General features: G+C 42.1%; 1 protein-coding gene across 4 annotated transcripts in view; it reads left to right on the forward strand.

Annotated features, from left to right (window-relative positions):
• The window catches only part of DLG5 (discs large MAGUK scaffold protein 5), a 154,214-nt gene that overhangs the window by 68,114 nt on the left and 66,277 nt on the right, over window positions 1-19,823 (forward strand). For 2 of the 4 annotated variants that reach the window (XM_020809449.3, XM_020809450.3), the window contains exons 2-3: window positions 1,913-1,981; window positions 18,162-18,330. In XM_020809449.3, coding sequence (XP_020665108.2) covers window positions 1,913-1,981; window positions 18,162-18,330 — 238 coding nt within the window. The remainder of the gene's footprint in view (window positions 1-1,912; window positions 1,982-18,161; window positions 18,331-19,823) is intronic. The other 2 variants (XM_020809451.3, XM_072995027.2) reach the window with 1 other exon arrangement.

Below are 19,823 nucleotides of genomic sequence, written 5' to 3' on the forward strand. Positions count from 1 at the left end.
AAGTGCTTTATTAAGATTTTGAGATATTAGAAATTTCTAGCTCTTGTGTTCGTTACAATGTTCAGAATTAAATTTGTTGTTCAGACAGTGACTTTATTACATGGTGGGAACAAGAGTTAATGCCGTCTGAACTTCTTAACTTTTTACAGTTTCAAATATAAGAAAGTGAATTCTTTCAGAAATGATGGAAAATAGGGCGGAATTCTTATTTTTAAGTTAATATTTTCTTTGTGAGTTTTATCTGCTATCGTTTCTTGAAAATTGGTTATGGTGGGTGTGCCTGTAGGTATCAAAGGAGCCGATGGTAATTTAGATTGTAAACTGTAGTTAGGTAGTAAGCACTGTGGTTCTGCATTCAGTTGTAATTTGCAGGACAGGAATTGTGAAAGCCACCTGTTGGCTTCTTGGCTGGCAGCCAGATTCCATCCTGCTGAAGCTGGCAAGAAAGGAGGAAGCTTGGGCATTGTATATCCGGAACAGTTTGTTGATAAGATTGGCTCAGTAAAATAGAAGGCTCTGGTTAAAGGCACACCATGGATAAAACTACCACCTTCTGAAGCCATTTCTCTTTTGCTTTCTTAGGGTATATTAGGCAGGAGAGGGACCAGTAAGGGTTATTCATGAAATTCTGCCGGTAAGTATTTTGTGTAGCTTGCATAGTCATTGCTTGTTGACAGGCAGTTGGTGGTTACAGCCATTGCCTCAGTTGGCCATTCTGAATTGGTCATCGTTTCCCCTTTGAGTAGTCTTGGTTTGGACAAAGAAGCTGTCCCTATTTTGTTCTGAATAATTACAGTGACTCTTGGTTTTTTTCCCCTGTATGACGTTTTGAGGTTAATGAGACAGAAAGGAAAAAGCCTTTTCATTTAATTGTTTGTAGATTTTGTGTGTTAATCCCTTCCCTGTTTTTCCAAACCTTCATTTCACTGCTGCCAGCTGATCTTCCCATCAGAGCTCCTCCCACCCCCATCTTCTTTATCCATATTTTTCTGCATTTTGCAGCACCAGCTGCTTGTAGTGAAATCTGCCAGCACTGAGTTGCCTGGTAGCGTGTGGCTGTGATTTGGAAGCATTAATGAGAAAGGAGATAGATTTTAACAGTTGGCGTGACTCTCATAAACTGTGAGTCAGTTCAGGGATCAAGCCAAACTATGTCTAAGGATGTTTCTCCCTCTCTGCCCCTGAACAATAAAAGGACCCATAAATCCCGAGATGAAAGGAAGAAAAGACATGTAAACCACTAACCAGGCAGCAATCTGTGACGTGGGATGATTCAACGGCAACAAGAACAGCCACAGTGACCCACTGAAGACAGAGAACTGCTATATCTTGGAGGGGAAAAAAGGGGAGGGGACAATATTTTGTGAAATTTTCCCCTTTGGGTGTGTGTGTAGGTTATTGTAAATTCCATGGACTAAATCTAAATAATCTTAGTTAAAGCTGTTCATTGAGTGAGACTTATTAGGTGAACATTTATGTAAGTCCCATTGATTCAGTGGGTTCACTCTATTTAGGACTACTTTTGTATTTAACCCTTTTAACTTCTACTTGTGCATCATGAGCAGGTGCAGGCAACTAATGCACATTGAAAGAAGGGCACATTTCTGACTTCATGTTTCCTTCTGGAAGACTGCTGCAAAATAGGTGTGAAAGGGATGTGGGTGGAAATACGTATTTCAAAATTGGGCCCAATTTGATCAATTATTTGTGTGGCTGGTGGCCTATAAGAAACCTGTTTCACTGTTGTTAAGGTCCCTAGCTAGAGTGGAATGTTACATGGTAGAGGCAAGCAGGTCAAATGACTCTAAACAAGCAAAGAAGCATGATCAGGAAGTGGGATTGGTTTTGCTTATAAAGTGCAGATCCATCATCAGTGGAGATTAAGCAAGTAATTTTTATCTCCTTTTTTCAGGGTCTACTTACAGTGTACTGTCCATAATGCCATCAGACTCTGAAAGCAGCAGTTCTCTTAGCAGCACTGGTAAGAAATATACTGGGTTGATTTTGATTATTTGCTTTGAGTTACATTCATTCAAAACTCACATACGTCTTCTTACTCATAATGTGTGTGTGTGTGTGTGTGTGTGTGTGTGTGTGTGTGTGTGTGAGAGAGAGAGAGAGAGAGAGAGAGAGAGAGAGAATTTTATTATCCATCTAATATTCCAGGCAAGTCATATATCGATAAGAGTGTCTCTCGGCACCTGTTTTTAGTTAGGGTTGAATTTCTAAACTGTTGGACCAGAAATGGGTTAACAAATCAGAGGTTTGGAAAAGTGAGGGGTGAGGAGAAAGTGAGGGCTCTTTTATTCTTCTCTTCCCCTTAGTGGAGTAGTTGCTGTGGGTTTGCAGTCAAATAAAGCTCCTTCTTGGCCTCATTCCTCACTTTCTCCAGTGATTGATTCATAGCGGAGCAGTGCTTGTATCATCCTTTCCCTTTGCATCCACAGTAATTGGCAGAGGAGACAAATAGGGACATTTCGTAGGGACATAGTACAGTATGTCTAAATCCCTCACTGCCTTCCCCAGTAGTCATTTTTGATGCAAAATGTGAGTTTAACCTTCCTTTGCCTCTGATATGCATCTGTCTAATAAAGTGGCTGAAGAGGACAGCCTTTGATGGAAATTTATGCCAAATGAAGTTGTAGTCTCTAAGAAGCTACAAGGCTCTTGTTGATACTATCTTTAAATTTACTGGGGTTGGATATGCATCAGATGAGAAGACCTCTAAGATTGCTGTGATAGTGGATGGAAAACTTTGTTGGACAGGAAGATCCTGGGAAATTGAGCACTCTAACCTGAGAACCAGCACTATCCCTCCTGCTGCCTGAAGCAAGAAGAGAAACATCTTTCCTAGCTGTTGCCATGATGCTACCACTAGTGGCACAGTGATGATGAAAGATGGCTGCTGCTGCTTTCTCCTAGGCACCTCCCAACCTCACAGCTGCTTCTTATACTCTGTGTATGTAAAACTTGGCACTGAAGATCCTCGGAATATGACATTATGCATACAGGGGACCAAGAAATGGCTATGCCGGGGAGGTAGGGAGATGGTAAAAGCAGCAGCAGAGGCTACCAGGATTGTCCAGGTGAGGCAGCGAAGACTGGGGAGCCCTGGCAGCTCTGCTTTTCCCTGAATTCCATCACCTTAGGTAACTGCCTCATTCTGGTCAGTGGCCAAGGTGGTCCTGCTAAGAACTCTCAGATGTGACATTGGCTTTCCTCAGGTTGTCCCAGCTGATAATTATTATGTTTATCAAAAACCAGGATCAGTACCTTTGTGTTATTATGTTCTAATAGGTGTATGGCCCAGTAGCATGTGGTAAAGCATGTGTGTGTTCTTATTAGAAAGGTGCCTTTTAGGCTTTGGGAAGAAACATGGAATGAGAACTTTTTTTTTGACAAGGGTAGAGACATTCTCTTCATTTAAGCCCCCAAGAGGACCACACGTATTTCTGCTTGGGCATTAGGTGGTTTTGCTGGAATATTGGAAGTTAAACTTCAGATTTTTGCTTTAAAATGTCTCTTCTCTCCACAATACAGTACTGTTTTTTTGTTCTTTCTTGGCTCAGCAAGACATATTTAAGAAAATACCAGCTTGCATTTTCAAACAGCAGTTCTCGTTATGTTCCAAGCACAAGAAAAACAGAATGAATATTTCAACAACTGATCCCTGAGATAATGAAAATACTGCTATCATTAAATAGTTCTTCTGTCAGGGTGTGAAAACATTTTTATAAAATATTTTATAACAAACCAGAGGCCAGCTTCACTTGGTTGGGATAAGCATTTAGGAAGCCTAAAGCTTGCATATTTGTGCCTCCTTTAACATGTAGGTGTTCTCTGTATCCACCTCTGGATTTAGACAAACCATAGTTAATTGATTTGATACCGCAGACAAGCCAGGATTGCAAGAGAGCAGCCACAGAGCATGAGGAGAGCAAAGAGAGAGGGAGAAAAGGGGTTTTATCTGAGGGTTCCCAAATGCCTACTCACATAGCACTGAACTCAATAGCGTCCTTGAGTTCGTGGCAGAGGTTGAACATTAACTCCTTAATAGAGTCGTTTCCTCAGAATTTTCGCTGATGTTTTTAAGGCCAGAATTCAGTAATAGCAAATAAACAAATTAACAGTCTGTCCCATCTTTCCTGGGAGCATTTGTCTCCAGTTGTGTGTACAATCTGTTCTAGGTCCTTCCTCCTTCTCTCTAATCATGCACAGGAATTCCCATTGTCATATCCTTGCTCAGTTCTTGAATGGGGACAAATGGGCTATGCCATAGCCCTGTGTGAATGGAATACAGTGATGCCTCGCATTACAAGCACTCCGTTTGACGACGAAATCACTTGATGTTGAAGATTTTGTGGTCGCAAAAGCGACTGCAAAATGATATTCCCTATGGGGGAATTTCACTTTGCGATGATCGGTTCCCTGCTTCGGTAACTGATCATCGCAAAGCGATGATTTTCGCACAGCTGATCTGTGGTTTCAAAATGGCTGCCGGGTAAAAAACATGGCCGCCTGCTGTTTTCTGGAATGAATTCCTTGCTGCACAGGCAGCAAAAATGGCCGTGCTATGGAGGATCTTCGCTGGACGGTGAGTTTGAAGCCCATAGGAATGCATTAATTGGGTTTTAATGCATTTCTATGGTTTTTTTAAATATCGCATTACGACGTTTTCGTTCGACAGCGATTTTGCTGGAACGAATTAACGTCATCATGCGAGGCACCACTGTATATGTCTGCTAACATGTCTCAAAATCATATAACCGTTTTCAAGCTTCATGTCTCATGTTCGTTAATACCAAGCTTTAATTTTGTTGGAATGAAATTTCTGACAGAGCAACAGGGATCGGTATGTGGATGAGGAGATAATCAGATGATCCATTGGATTCTACGCAACTCCGCCATTTTAAGATGGTGATGGTGATGATAGCTCTGTCTCCATAGTATTGAAATGGCATCCATTTGGATAGTGCAGCTGTAGGTAGATAGGTAGGTAGGGCTCATATAATCCCCTGTGCCCTCTTAAGAGGGGTCACGAAGAATCAGACACGACTAAACGACGACGCCCTCTTAAGAGGTTGGTGAATATTCGTGCCATGCTCTTAGGGCTCCCACCCCATTTTTTTTAAGTTGACCATTGAAGAGTGTAGGGAGGCTTTTTCATTTTAAAAGGAAATCTATTCTTATAAGAAATAGTTTTGAGGTAAGGAGTTCCAAGGGGAGTTGTTGTTAAGTGCTGTCAAGTTGGAACTGACTTAAAGTGATCCTTACAGGGTTTTTAAGGTAAGTGCGATATTTAAGGAGTCTTTTTACCAGTTCCATGGCCCCAGTCAGTTTCCATGGCTGAGTAAAGATTTGAACCCTGTTGTCCACTACACCACACTGGGAACAACGTCTAGGGTCTAGAAATGTGCTGCCCAGACCCGTGGAGGTTGCCCACCCCAGTATGAAGGAGAGGGAGAGTTACTTTAAATCATCTTGCAGTTTTGTTTTGCCCATACTTGAGTTAATGGGTACGTTTACAGCCTGGTGTGTTTTAATTCACATAACAATAGCATGGCAGGATTCCTTTTTGCCTGAAAAACTGCTTTGAGAAGGGGGCACTTGAGAGATGATGGAGAGGCAGTGGCTTAAATGGCCTCTCCATCACTTTTTCCCTCTATGGGCTTTCAGATGTGTTTGCTGTCAATCTGACACTGATCAGACTGATTTCTGCTAAGCTTTAAAACTGCAGTGCCATCTTTTTGCATTCAGACTACACTCTGAGCACTAACATACGTTATTTAGGTTCCTTCTCTTTTCCTTCTATGCTTTCCTTGTTCCAAAATGTTGATATGATTACTGCCCTCCCTTCTAGTCCTAGAATCTCTGAGTCAGGCCACATTTCTGCATTTTTGACTTGCAGAAATTATGGACAGTCACCCTCTACTAGATAGTTTAGCTGCACTTTACAGTCAAAATAATCAAGACAGTATGCAAATGTAGTATTTCAAAAAAAGTGTGGATTATTATTTTCAAAATAACATTGTCTGGCAACCTGCTGTTTAATTGCATGGATTTCTGAAAAACTTGAGGCTAGTGGTAGGCTTTATCTGATGAGAGAAAGGGGAAAGTGCTGTCCTAATGGGGTTGCCTCCGTAAGTCCTCAAACTCCTGTATGTATAGGACATGGATTATGTTCATGCATACCCAGTAGATACAGAATCCATTATTTCAGGGTAAGCTTATGATCAACGTTCCCTCTAAGCCGTGTGAGTGCGTGGCTGCACAGTCGCTGTATTGGTGCTGTGCAGATCAAAATTTTGTCATTCATTCTAATTTACAAAATACAGTTGTTTTGGCCACCATACTTATCACCCAAAACCAAGGATAGGCCTACTTTAGTGCAAAACGAACATTCATTGCTTGCACTGGATGTCATTCTATAATTATGCTCGGGGTCTTTCCCCAAAGTAATGATGTCACATGCATTTCCACTTCACTTGGCACTATTTCCACGAATCTGCATGAAAGTTTGAATGTCATGCAGTAGTTTTCAATTTAAAATATTTTTGCTCAAAGCATCAAAAGTTTCACTCAGTCTTTGGGAAAAATTAGAAGGAGTATTGCTTATGATGAATGGCTTGCTTCATCCCACTCTGCAGCATTTTACATTGCTTTTTAGCCCAGTTGTTGTATGAGATTGCAGTGATACTTGCGAACTCTGTGGAAAAGAGATGGTGGCTACATTGGCAATTCCCTTAGCTTCCCTCAGTGTGTAAGAAGTGAAGTGCAGAGCCAATTTTAATGAGCTTTTCTCTTATCAAAACTATCCTCATTTCCCACAAAATTTGTTGTTGTTTATTGTGAGCAGGAAGCTCAACCATATCAATGAAATTTAATGGATTTTCCGGGCCAAACACACTGTATAGAGAGATTTTTTTTCCTGCTAGATCAAGACATTCAGCAGCTATCCTGTGCCAGCAAGAGGCAGGTGCCACACAGCATAGCTAGAGTAACACACTATATTCTTTCAGGTTTTTGCAGTAACAATGTACAAAATCCTCCCAAGAAATTCAACTGTTAATGAAAAACTTGTTTTGCTCCCTTTTAAAATTGCTCAGTTGTATTTGCCCAAGTTCCATTACTTCACTGTTGCATCTCTTTTCAATTTTGTATGTAAAGTATAAAATTGTCAAGGGTCTTTTTTATGTACTAGGCCTGTTAAGAACTTCCTGTTGTCTTTTACCAGCTATTTCCACAACCACCATTTATTATGATCACTCTATATTTTTATAATAGCAGTGTTCTGCTGAAAGACATGGCTGAAGTTATAGCTAGCTCTTTTCTCTCTGTCCTTGTGAGAGCCAAAGCCACATTGGAAAGCCAGCTCTGTGTAGAAGGAGGCACATAGTACTTTTCTCCCTAGGGTTTTTCTGCTATCTGTCAAACCATATGGCCCTCCTGTTTTTGCTGGCCATGTGATATACTTTCACATGTCTCTCCATAGGACCACCACCAAGCTCATGGCACTTATCTCATCTTCCATATCAGACTCTTAAATTTATGAGAGAAATCTCTCAGATTTTATAGAAAACAGTACAGTGGTGCCTCGCCTTATGTACGTCGCTGCTTATGACCATTTTGAGTTATGGCCAGCTCTGGACACAAAATTTTTGCTTCGACTTGCGGCCAGAGCTTCCAGTTATGACCAAAAATAGGCAGGGAACAGGGGCGGGAAATTCAAATGTAATAACTCTTGGTGGTGAAGAGGCTGTTTCTTTGTACAGTGGGGTCTCTACTTAAGAACGTCCCTACTTAAGAACAATTCCACTTAAGAACAGCTCCATTTGCTAAATTTTGCTTCTACTTGAGAACAAAAATCCAGATAAGAACAGGAAAAAAAACTTTCCTGCTCTTTTTTTAACCTTAGGTCATCTTAGGTTAAAAAAAGTTCTCCCCCTAGTGGTAGAGTACGTATTAACCAGCTTTGCATTAGTTCCTATGGGAACTAATGCTTCAATGTACGAACGCACCTCTACATAAAATTGGATTAATTGGTTTTCAGTCCATTGCTTCAAAATTAGCTTCGTCAGAAGTGCTTTTAACACTGATCCCTGACCTAAGGGAAAAAAAAGAAAAAAATCCCCCTGTAGTGGTAGAAGGCGGAATAGCAGCTTCCCATTAGTTTCTATGGACGGAAAAGAGCAGATACGGATTAAATGGTTTTCAATGCATTCCTATGGGAAATGCAGATTCTACATAAGAACTTTTCCACTTGAGAACCACCTTCCAATACGGATTAAGTTCTTAAGTAGAGACCCCACTGTAGCTCTTTTGCCCCAATGGGTAGGGAAAGGGATGCAGCGGCAGGGGGAGGCGTCCCTCGGCGCTCCTTGCCACCCTCCATGGGCCAGTGCCGCCACTGCTGCTGGTGCCTGGCCACCTCCAGCTCCGGCACAGGCACCTGCGGCTGCTTGCTGGGGTGGTCGCGTTGGGCCTCGGCGCTCCTCGCCACCCTCGGCAGGCCAGTGCCAAGAACAAAGAGCCTCCAGCCCTGTGGCTCTTCTCCCTCCCTCCCCCCTCCCTCGTTACCTTCTGCAGGGCCACCAGCACCATCAGCTGCGGCGGCGGCAGGATCTGCAGCGGCGCTCCCACTCTCCAGCACATGGAGGTGAAGCAAGCAGCTGGCAGGGGGAGGGCAGGACTAAGTGTGAGCGGCACACACGGGAGCAAGCGAGCAAAAAGTCAGCGACTCAGGCCAAGGTGGGAAGGACGGGAGGGGCCGCCGGAGGATCCCTCGGCATTCACCTCGGAGGAAGTGGCGGCTTGGTCTCTTGTTCGCCCCCTTCTTTCTCTCCCTTTCTCTGACTCACCCCCTCCCCTCCGCCTTCCCTGCTTCTTGGGTGCTGGGGATGGGCTCGGAACACAAAAGGCAGCTGGCAAAGGAGTCGGAAAAACAGGTGCCACGGAGGGTGGGGTGGCTGGCAGTGCTACTGGCTTCTTTGCTCTCCTCCGTGGACCATGTTCCTTCGCGCTCCTCAAGCGGTAGCAACTCCTGCTACTACTGCTGGGTTGCCCTGGCTGGCGACTCGAGGCAGCCCATTTCTCACTAAATATACAAATATTAAAAGAAGAATTAAACAAGTATTATATTAAAACAGTAAATAAATTCAATAGTAAAACACATTTTAAATGATAGAGCACAGCCATCCATTAAAAAACTCCTCTCAGACCGCCAGTCATTAAGGGAAGGCCTGCCTTAAGAGAAAGGTCTTTGCTTCCTTGTGGAAGGACAACAAAGATGGGGTCAGCCTAGCTCCCCATGGGAGGGGGTTTCAGAGTCTGGGAGCAGCAACAGGGAAGGCCCTCTCCCGTGTCCCCACCAATCGTACCTGTGAGGGTGGTGGGACCAAGACAAAGGCCTCCCTTGATGATCTTAATGCTCAGGCAGACTCATAGAGGGAGATGCAATCTTTTAGATAGCTTTGAACCAAGCTGTTTAGGGCTCTATAGGTTAAAACCAGCACTTTGAATTGTGCTGGTTTTAACCTATAAACAAATTGGCAGCCAATAGAGCTGCTGTTACAAGGGAGTTACATGTTCCCTGTTAGCAATCTGACTGTAGCATTTTGGATCCTTTGAAGCTTCTGAACACTTTCTAAAGGCAGCCCCATGTACAGCCTGTTGCAGTAACTGAACCAAGATGTAACTAGGGCATATGTCACCGTGGCCGGATCAGATATCTGAAGAAACGGGCACAGCCGGCACACTAGTTTTAACTGTGCAAAGGCACTCCTGGCCACCTCTGAAACCTGGGCATCCAGGTTCAGAGATGAATCCAGGAGCACCCCCCCCCCCCACCGAGCTGTGCACATGTGCTTTCAGAGAAAGTGTGAACTCAAGAAGTTTAGTTACGGTTGTGTTATAGAAGAGATAAATGGTAGCTCTAAAGCTATTACTGTACACCAAATCGACTGCCTTCTATTTTACAACCACATGTTTACCTTGTAGGTTCTTTGGCCTTCTACATAATTTAGCTGGCTGATGAGTACTTTCAGTACCTATTATAATTGCTACTTGTCACATACAGAACCCACTGTACAGCTCAGATATTGTCCTACTCACTTTCTATTCCACACAGCATAGATTGCTTTTGTTAAAAAGATTCCTCTTTGCCTCCTTAACACTCTATAATGCAGTAGTTTGTATTGCCTGTGTTTTCTTTATTTTTGACCATACAAAGGCATGTTCCCAACATGTTAGTCCTAATTTACCAGACAGTGTTACTTTTCTGAAACATGTTTCCATTAAAAGATTCTCTCTGTTTTGCTTCTGGTAAGCTTCTAGAGTTGTAGTCTTCACTTTTCAGCTCCTTTTTTCTGGGTGTCCTAAGAAGCTGAGGAAAAAGTTAAGGAAGACAATTCAAATAATGCTTGTAGTTGTAAGTGCAGGTAAATGAATGTATACTTCTTGGATGCACACCTTAATATGGTGAAAGGGATTGAGTATGTCACAGAAGCTGAGAGCCATGTTTTCAGGAGGCCAGGCACCGGTCACCTAAGGTGGAATGGTCACAGCTGAGATACCAGACTAAAATGTATCCACCCTTTTCAAGGCAGCTGCTGGGCAGCAGTGGTAACTGAAGTGGTAACTCCACGGATGGAAGGGGTAACGGCAGTAATACTCAAGCTAACTTTTGTTAGCACTGCCAGAAAGTGGCAATAGTAAACCCTCTGCTGAACTTTTCTTATGATAAAAACCCTTTGATCAGACAGTCTGAAATGAATCAAGAGATAGTACTGGAAGATAATATTCCCAGGTCAGAAACCATGCAATTTGCTACTGGAGAAAAGCGAAGAACATGTACAAATAGCTTTGTTGCTAATGAAGCAGTGAGATTAAAGCCAAAAGGATGTCTAGTGGCTGCTGTGAGCAGAAGTGAAAGTAAAGTTTGATGCTGCACAACACATACAGATGGAACATGAGAAGTATGACTCAAAGTAAACTGGAAATGGTTAGGCAAGAAATGGAATATATAAACATCGCAGTGCTTGAATGGGATATTTTCAGTCAGACAACTAAAAAGTGTTCTACTCTGGAAATGATATATTCAGAACAAATGGAGTGGTTCTAATACCACTCCATTTTAATGTAAGATCTAACCAAATAATATCAGTTAGAGTCCATGGAAAACCTATCAACATAATTCAAGTTTATGCTCCAGCTACTGATGCTGAAGAAGATGAAGTGGAAAGCTTTTATGCAAGCATCCAAGAGGAAATTAATTACACACTAAAACAAGACATGTTTTTAATCATGCATGACTGGAACACAAAACTAGGGAACAAAGCAGAACCAAGTGATGTTGGAAAATTTGCCCTTCTGGACAGAAATGAAGCAGGGTAATGATTCATATTGTTCTGCAAAGCGAACTATCTGTTTATTGCACATGTTTTAAGCAACTAAACAGATGGCTATATACATGGATGATACTAGATGGTCAGTATAGAAATCAAAGAGATTAAATAATTGTAAGCAGGAGATGGAGAATCTCTGTTTGGTCTCCAGCCAGAACAAGACCAGGAGAACACTGTGGTACTAATCATGAACTGCTAATATCCAACATTAGAGTAAAGCAGAAACGAATACTAAAAGAATTGTAATGCCAAAATATAATTTAAACATCATTTTTTATTAATTTAAAGACCACATAAGAAACAGATTTACATTATTAAACACAATTTACCACGAACCAGACGAACTGTGGATTGAAATCAGAGATAGTGTTAGGGAAGAATGCAAAAGGACAATTCCTATAGTAAAAAAGAAAAGAAAAACCTAGATGGATGATGGAAGAAACAATTCAAATTTTAAATGATAACTGAGGAGCAAAAGTAAAAGGTGGCAGAAATAGAGTCAGAACACTAAATGTAGCTTTTTGACAGCTGTAATGTAGAGACAAAGAAAACTATTGCAATAACCAATGCAAAGAAATAGAGGAAGACAACAAAAGGGGAGAAACGAGATATCTCTTCTGGAAGATCCAAGAAATCAAAGGGAAATGTAAACCTAGATTAGGAATGCTGAATGACCAAAATGGAAGCACATTTATCTGAATGAGAAGAAAATGAAAAAAAGATGGACAAAGTATACTGAAGACCTATATAGAAGAGATAAAAGCATGACAGTGTTCCCTCTAAGCTGTGCGTATTTGTTTACTTTGTTTTACTTTCCGAATGAAGCCCCGCCAACCCCATGCACAGAGAGCGAGGATCCTGTGCAGCGGGACAGAAAATTAGAGGGAATGTTGATGACAGGTTCCTTTGAAGAGGAATCCTATGACAAATGACCTGCAACTCTAGAAAATGATGTGAATTCCTGCTCTAAAAGCACTAAGAAGAAATAAATCACCAGGAGTAGACAGAATACCAATAGAACTATTCCAAACCACAGAGACTGAATCTGTCAAAATCCTAACAAGAATATGCCACCAAATCTGGAAAACAAAACAATGACCCATGAATTGGAAAAGTTCAATATACATTCCAGTTCTCAAGAAAGGAGATGCCAAGGAATGCAGTAATTATAGGACCTTGCTTTAATTTCCCAATACAAGTAAAGTTATGCTCAAGATGTTACAACAAAAGCTTTTACCTTATATGGAATGAGAAATGCCTGATGCTGAAGCTGGATTCTTAAAAGGAGGAGGCACTTGAGATTATATTGCAAATATTCTCTGGCTACTTGGGCACACCAAAAAAATTCAGAAGAAGATCAATCTATGCTTTATAGATTACAACAAAGCCTTTGACTGTATGGATCATGAGAGGCTATGGATTGTTCTGAAAGAAGTGGGTGTGCTTCAGCACTTGATTGGCCTGATGCATGCATGACCTATATTATGGACAAGAAGCTACTGTTAGGATAGAATCTGGAGAGTTGGGATGGTTTCCTATAGGCAAAGGTGTCAGACAAAGGTGCATTTTATCTGTTCAATCTGTATGCAGAACAAATATGGAAAGCTGGACTAGATTTAGATGAAGGAGGAGTAAGAATGTTTGGAAAAATGTCAATAATTGAAGTTATGCAGATGACACCATCTCACTAGCAGAAAGCAACATGGAGTTGAAACAACTTTTAGTGAAAGTAAACAAAGTAACAAAAGCAGGACTGGATTTAAGAAGACAAAAACGAAGACTACAGAAGAACTACACAACTTTAGCATTGGCAATGAAGAAATTGAAATACTTAGAGATTTTGTGTACCTTAGTTCAATCATCAATTTGAATGGAGACAGCAGCCAAGAAATCAGAGGAAGACTGAGATTTACAAGGGTAGCAAGGAGGTATTTGGAATAGTCAAGGAGCGTAAGAATATATCACTGGAGGCCAAGGAGAAGATTATCCACACTCTTATATTCCCTGTCATTATGTATTGGCATGAAAGCTGGGCAGTAAAGAAAGCTGAATCAAAATATTGATTCATTTGAAAATAATAGTGCTGGAGGAGAGTTTTGCAGATACCCTGGACTACCAGAAAGATGAATGAGTGAGTCCTAGATCAGATCAAGCCTAAATTATCTCTGGAGGCAAATATGATGAAACTATGGCTGTCATACTGTGGGCACATCATGAGAAAGCAAGATAGTCTGGCAAAGACAATAATGCTGTGAAAAGTTGAAGGCAGCAAGAAAACAGGAATATGAGATCGATTGACTCTTTAAAGGAAGACACAGGGTTGAGTTTACAAGAGCTGAGCAGGGCTGTTGAGGATAGGTCATTTTGGAGATCTTTTATTCATAGGGTCACCATAAATCAGAGGCAACTTGTCAGCACATAACAACAAATAAATGTACATAAAATAATTTAAAGACCACACCTAATAACAGTCCCAAACTTCAGCTGTTAAGGTTAATACATGCGCTCGTAATCTCTAGATTAGACTACTGTAACGCGCTCTACGTGGGGCTCCCTTTGAAGCTGATGCAGAAACTTCAGGTGGTGCAGAATGCGGCGGCCAGACTCCTTACTAGAGTGAGAAAATATCAACATATCTCTCCTACTCTGGCCATGCTGCACTGGCTGCCCATCCGTTTCCGCATTGACTTCAAAGTGTTAATGTTTACATATAAGGCCCTAAACGGTTTAGGACTCCGATACTTGGCGGAACACCTGCTCCCACCTAGATCTACTCGGATCACCCGCACGAGCCAGGAGGTGAGGCTGAGGAGCCTATCGCCAAGTGAGGCCCGGAAGGAAAGGACACGAAACCGGGCCTTCTCGGCGGTGGCTCCTCGCCTCTGGAATAACCTTCCTCCGGTGATTCGTGCAGCCCCTACACTGGGCACTTTTAAGAGTCAACTAAAAACATGGTTGTATGTTCAGGCCTTCCCTCCTGTCAATATTTAATTCTTTCTTTATTTTTTCTTTCATTTATTATTTGTTTTATTATTGTATGTGTTATGGACTGTTTGTAAAATGATTGTGTTTTATCGTATACACCTTATTGGAAGCCGCCCAGAGTGGTTGACCAGACCAGATGGGCGGGATATAAATCAGAGATAGATAGATAGATAGATAGATAGATAGATAGATAGATAGATAGATAGATAGATAGATAGATAGATAGATAGATAGATAGATAGATAGATAGATAGATAGATAAAAATTAATCTTTCATGTGTGGCCTCGTGTCATCATAGGCATCCTTCAGTCTCGAGAGACTATGGTAATGTTCTCTGTATGGAGGACTTAGAACAGCGTCTAGTGTTTTGACGCTGTACGGAAAGCTGGAGTGTCCTCTCCAGGGCATGAAGCCTGGGTAAAATAATATGGAGGATAGGCTGTTACCCATCCAGCAAACCCCCCCTCTCCACATCACTGAAATAGTCCAATGGAAAGGCAAGAGCCAATACAACTGGTTCCAGCGACGTCACAGGAGTTGACAGAATGACACGAACTGACTCCGGCTCTGGATTTTGCCTCAGAGTTAACTCCTGAAGTCTTTTCCATCAGTGGATATAGCCACAAGGCGGTGGAGGTTTGAAGTCAGAGTTTTCCTTCTCCTAGATGGACTGCCTTCCAGGGCTGACGAGTTCCACCTACCCTACCTGTTCCCTCATGGCATGGACGGTGATGGCGGTGCCTCAGTGGGGTTTGAAATAGGAGTTTTCCTTCTCCTAGATGGGCTGCCTTCCAGGGCTGATGAGTCCCACCTGCCCGGCCTGTTCTCTCATGGCCATGGATTGAAAAAATGTCTACTCTTGCAGAGAAGCAAGAAGAAGAAGAAGGCTGTCTTCCTTCTTTCCCTCTCCAACAATCCCCACATGTCAGAGTGAATACTTCACTTCACCCTCTTGAGTCCCAAAAGAGGAAAGGAGAAATTCCGTTGAGGCCCCATGCTAGGCTGTCCAGGGTTGGAATTTTACTGACAGTGCCTGCTCTTGGTGACCACAGGGTTGAGCCCAGCAGGACTGGGAACCAAAAGAAAAACACTCTACACATGTTCATAGAGGCACTGCTGTAGACAGTAAAGCGGGGACTCACGCAACCTGGGTTTGAACCTCCACTCAGCCAGGGAACTCACAGTGTGTGCTTGCTTTCACAAACCAGAGGCCTCCAGAACTGGGTGACAGAATGAAGTGAACCTCAGAATATGGGGATTTCACACTAACTCAGTCCTTTGCACTGTCATGCCCATGTCACTGGCCCCTCTTGCCCTCACTGGGTACCATGGAAGATCTGGTAGAAGGCGCCCTCCAAACGTTCCTGATGTTTCCTGCGATTGGGCTAAAATTCTCTGAAATACTGATGTAAACTTTGCTACATCTCAGGTCCTGTTAATCACAGGGTTATCGTTTAATAAATAAACAAACAGTGGTAGTGCTACACCAAAATTAAAGTTCTGTTTGACCAGAATGAGCCTGGGCGAGTTTCAGTCATGTATAGAGCTCCCCTTCTCCTTTATTGTTGCTTCCAGGAGTTCAGAAGCTTTCAACTCCATTCTACTTTAGTTACAGCTTGACATCTTTTCCATATCAGTAAACTGTAGTTAAGGTCAATTGGGGTTTCTTTGAAACACAGAGACTTGAAATAGGAGTTGGGGTTGGCTTTTTAAAGTAAGGTATCATTAACATTAAGGGCTGTGTCTTCCCTTCAGCATGGGCATCATGAACAATCACAAATGAGCAACATGAGAAGCGAAAAATTGAACACTCCTCTGTATAAGCAGACTGATTATTAACTGAAAAATGTTATTCTCTGACAACCTTTTAAATTAAATTAAAATTCAGTGTGTCAGGTGACACTTAACTGACAAAACTCCCCCCCACTCCTGGTCATGCTACCATCTAGTTCTCAAAGAGGACTGCAAAGATGGGAGAGAACCTCCAGGCCACACCTGCCCCACCAGCTTGAGAGACCCGCTCTTGTTTACAGATAATTATAATCTTGCCTTCTCATAAAGCATTATATCTTTTCCAGCAGCCTCAGTTGTGTCTTACCTCGATATTGGTTCATCTTCTATTGCTGTTCACTCACCCAGCCACTACATCTGTATTTACTTCTCAATTCCCAACATTCACAGATTGAAATTAGCTTTGTAATTGTTGTAGGGTGTATGCAAAATTATGTTGGCAAGACGTGTCTCTGTTAGAACAGTGCACACACTTCAGCTAGAGCAGAAACTGGCTGTCTTGGAGGCAAGCCAGAAAAGGTGACCCACATACTGATTGGTTCTTAGGTCTAAGTGTGGAAACAAAAAAAGTGAGCTGTGAAGCTCTTATTTTAGCCGACAAACAAGCTGCACTTCACGACAACCATTAATAAATACATTATGACAAATCCAGTTTGTCTGAAAGAGGCATATTAATAAAAAGGTGGGGGATAATTTAGAAAACGGAGCCTTGGTCTCGAGGCCCAAGTGTGTTAGAAGGAATTTGATTAGCTAGACAGTGAGGAGTAGAAGTGGTATGGCATGAACCAATCAGTCAGGTAAGAGAGGGTGAAGAGCTCAAAGCCCAGGTCATTTCCCTTACACTGAAGTGAGGTGACAGATAAAATTCAGTTCTTAAAAAAAAAACCCTCCAGTTTATGAATGTGGGATATTGTGCTTCTGTACTCATGATTCCAAAAGCTAGGAAATGGCCCAGTATTGCTGCACAATATTGAGCCCACATTGCCAGCAGGGAAAAAGATGGCAGACTTTACATAGCAAATGTTATGAATGTTGACAACACCAATGGCAGTGGTCAACTTGATCTACAGGATACCCTCTTCTGGTCACTGCCATTCACACTTGTTGAAAAGAGCTCTGACAATTGCTTTGTGTTTGGCTGAGAAGTCATTAACTGATGAAAAAAGAAGACCACTTCCAGGATTTTGCCTTGCTTGGTGTCACTTTGTGAATGGTTGTGGTGCTGGGGGACTCCAGTTCAATAGCTTGACCAATATCCCATGGAGTGTCTCAGATTTCCATGACTCTCCATAATATTTCACATATACAGTGGTGCCTCGCTTAGCGAGGTTAATCCGTTCCGGATTAACCCTCGCTCAGCGGATCCATCGTTAAGTGAAATAAAAAAGCCCATAGGAACGTATTAAAACTGATTTAATACGTTCCTGTGGACTTAAAACTCACCGTTCTGTGAGTTTCCTCCATTGCGGCGGTCATTTTGGATGCCTCGTTAGCGAGGCAAAACAGCGGTCGCCATTTTGTTTTAGCAGCGGCCATTTTGGAACCGCCGATCAGCTGTTCGCTATGCTTTGATCGCGTCCGCGCGATCATCGCATAGCGAAAAAAGCCCATAGGGGCCATCGCTCAGCGAACGCTCCAGCGATGGCCCGGGACCCCTCGTTGTGCGGTTTCATCGCATAGCGAAGCGTTCGCTATGCGAGGCACCACTGTACATGAAAAACCTGAAAGAGGCTGTCCAGAATTTTGTGGTCTGGTGTTACCACTGTGCGGATGACACCCAACTCTATTTGCTTTTTAAGATCTTCCAGGAGGCCCCCTTCTCTCAGTCTCTCAAGCCCCAGCAGCTCTGCTACCCAGAGAATCATGCTCAGTTGGTGGTGCTCTCACACTGTCACCTTTGCTGACAAATGTATTAAAGAGTTCCAAGATTATTGTTTTTTTACTAAGGTCTTAACTCCAGTTGTGTTTACATTTGGCAATAGGTACAACGGGTAAAGCATCGTCACCACCACCCACCGTTGTGGACGTGAGGCAGATGAATGAAAAACTGGAGACCATTCTGTTTCAGCTCCGCCAAGTGACCCGTGAGCGGGATGAGTTGCGAAAGCGGCTTGCACTCTCCTCTCCTGGATCAACCTTTGATGATTGCAGGTAAAAGAGCACAGGAAGAGTCTGTTTTTTTCTGTCCAGTAGAGGTTTGGCTGGGTGTGGCTTTTCATTAGTCTCTGTACCTTGTCAGAAGTACAATTATTTAATTTCTTAAGAAACATTCCACTCATTTTGCATATAGTAAACCTGTGTTGAACCATCCTGCACTTCTTTCATCTGTACATTTCTGGGGATGATAAGGGACAAATCATTCTTGAACAGTACCTTCCTTATAGGAAGCTGTGAAATCAGCACAGGTGAAATCAGCACCCATGAAACAGGTTAGGATGGTGTAGGAGACAAAATGCTGGTTACAATCCAGGGAACCCCGAGCTCAGTTCTCCACTCAGTTGGTAACTTTGGGGTAGTAACTCTCTTTCATTCTTACTTCATGGAATCACAGACCTATAATGCGAATTATTGTATACATTATTAGTGGATGGTATACAGTGCACATGGTCTTGGTAATTTGAGGTCATAGCCATATTTGTTCATTTTCTAGTCTAGAGTTATTAGAGGGGAGCAGCTTGTTGTGCCTCCTCCGTTGTCATATTCTTTCAACATCTAATTTGAAGAGGAGAGATTCCTGCTTGCCTGTAGATCCCTGCTTTCATGTAAAGCCTACATACATATGAGCAAAAACCTCTGCATTCCAGACTTGTTCCTGATTGCATGGAGAAGGCAGCAAGGGATAGAAAGGGATCACTGCTCCTCTCTAAACATGTTGAAAACAGTGGATTAAGAAATGACTGATAAGGCTTTATGTCGGCACTGAAAGTAGGATTGTATATTTTTCTAGGTCTTCTGCTCATTATTTGGACAAAATGGTGGCGTAATTGAGATTGATGTCCTGGATGAGGGCATGTTAGTGGGGTGAAGTTGGCATGGAAGATTAACATAATGATATTGTTTAGCAATGTATCTTAATAGTTCAAAATCCTCCAAGTAAATTATATAAATTATTGTAGTAATCCCACAAAGTAGTCTGGAAGCTATAGAATGTAAGAGATAGTGATTTTCCTGTGGTAATTTTAGGGCAAAAAAAACATTAGTGCTACTATAATTTGGAGAGAGGCAAAGTTGATCAAATACACCATTTATCTGAGATACTTATCAAGACACTTCAGATATCTTTATTGGAACAATTAGGTTTGGAGATAATTGCTTCTGTGCATTACATTATATAGTTTTCTTCCTGTGTGACTTTTGAATAAACTCCCTGATAATGAGTGCAACGATAGATTTGAAATAATATATTAAATAACAATTGCAACTCATTGCACTGTTGTATCTTTCTGGTTGTTGACATGGCCCTTTTTGTTTCCTTTTTTTAATTGCAAAAAATTGCTACCTAGTGCAATTTGCCTCTTATTGCAGGCTGGGAAATATCGTACTTTGTAATGTTGTGAAGTCATAAGAAGGAGAGTTGATGGGCATAATGTATGTGATCCTTCAAAGACCCCTAGCTACCTCTCTATTGTGGCATCCCTAGAAAT

The sequence above is a fragment of the Pogona vitticeps genome, chromosome 3 (genome assembly GCF_051106095.1).
Source record: "Pogona vitticeps strain Pit_001003342236 chromosome 3, PviZW2.1, whole genome shotgun sequence".
Classification (NCBI taxonomy): Eukaryota; Metazoa; Chordata; class Lepidosauria; order Squamata; family Agamidae; genus Pogona; species Pogona vitticeps.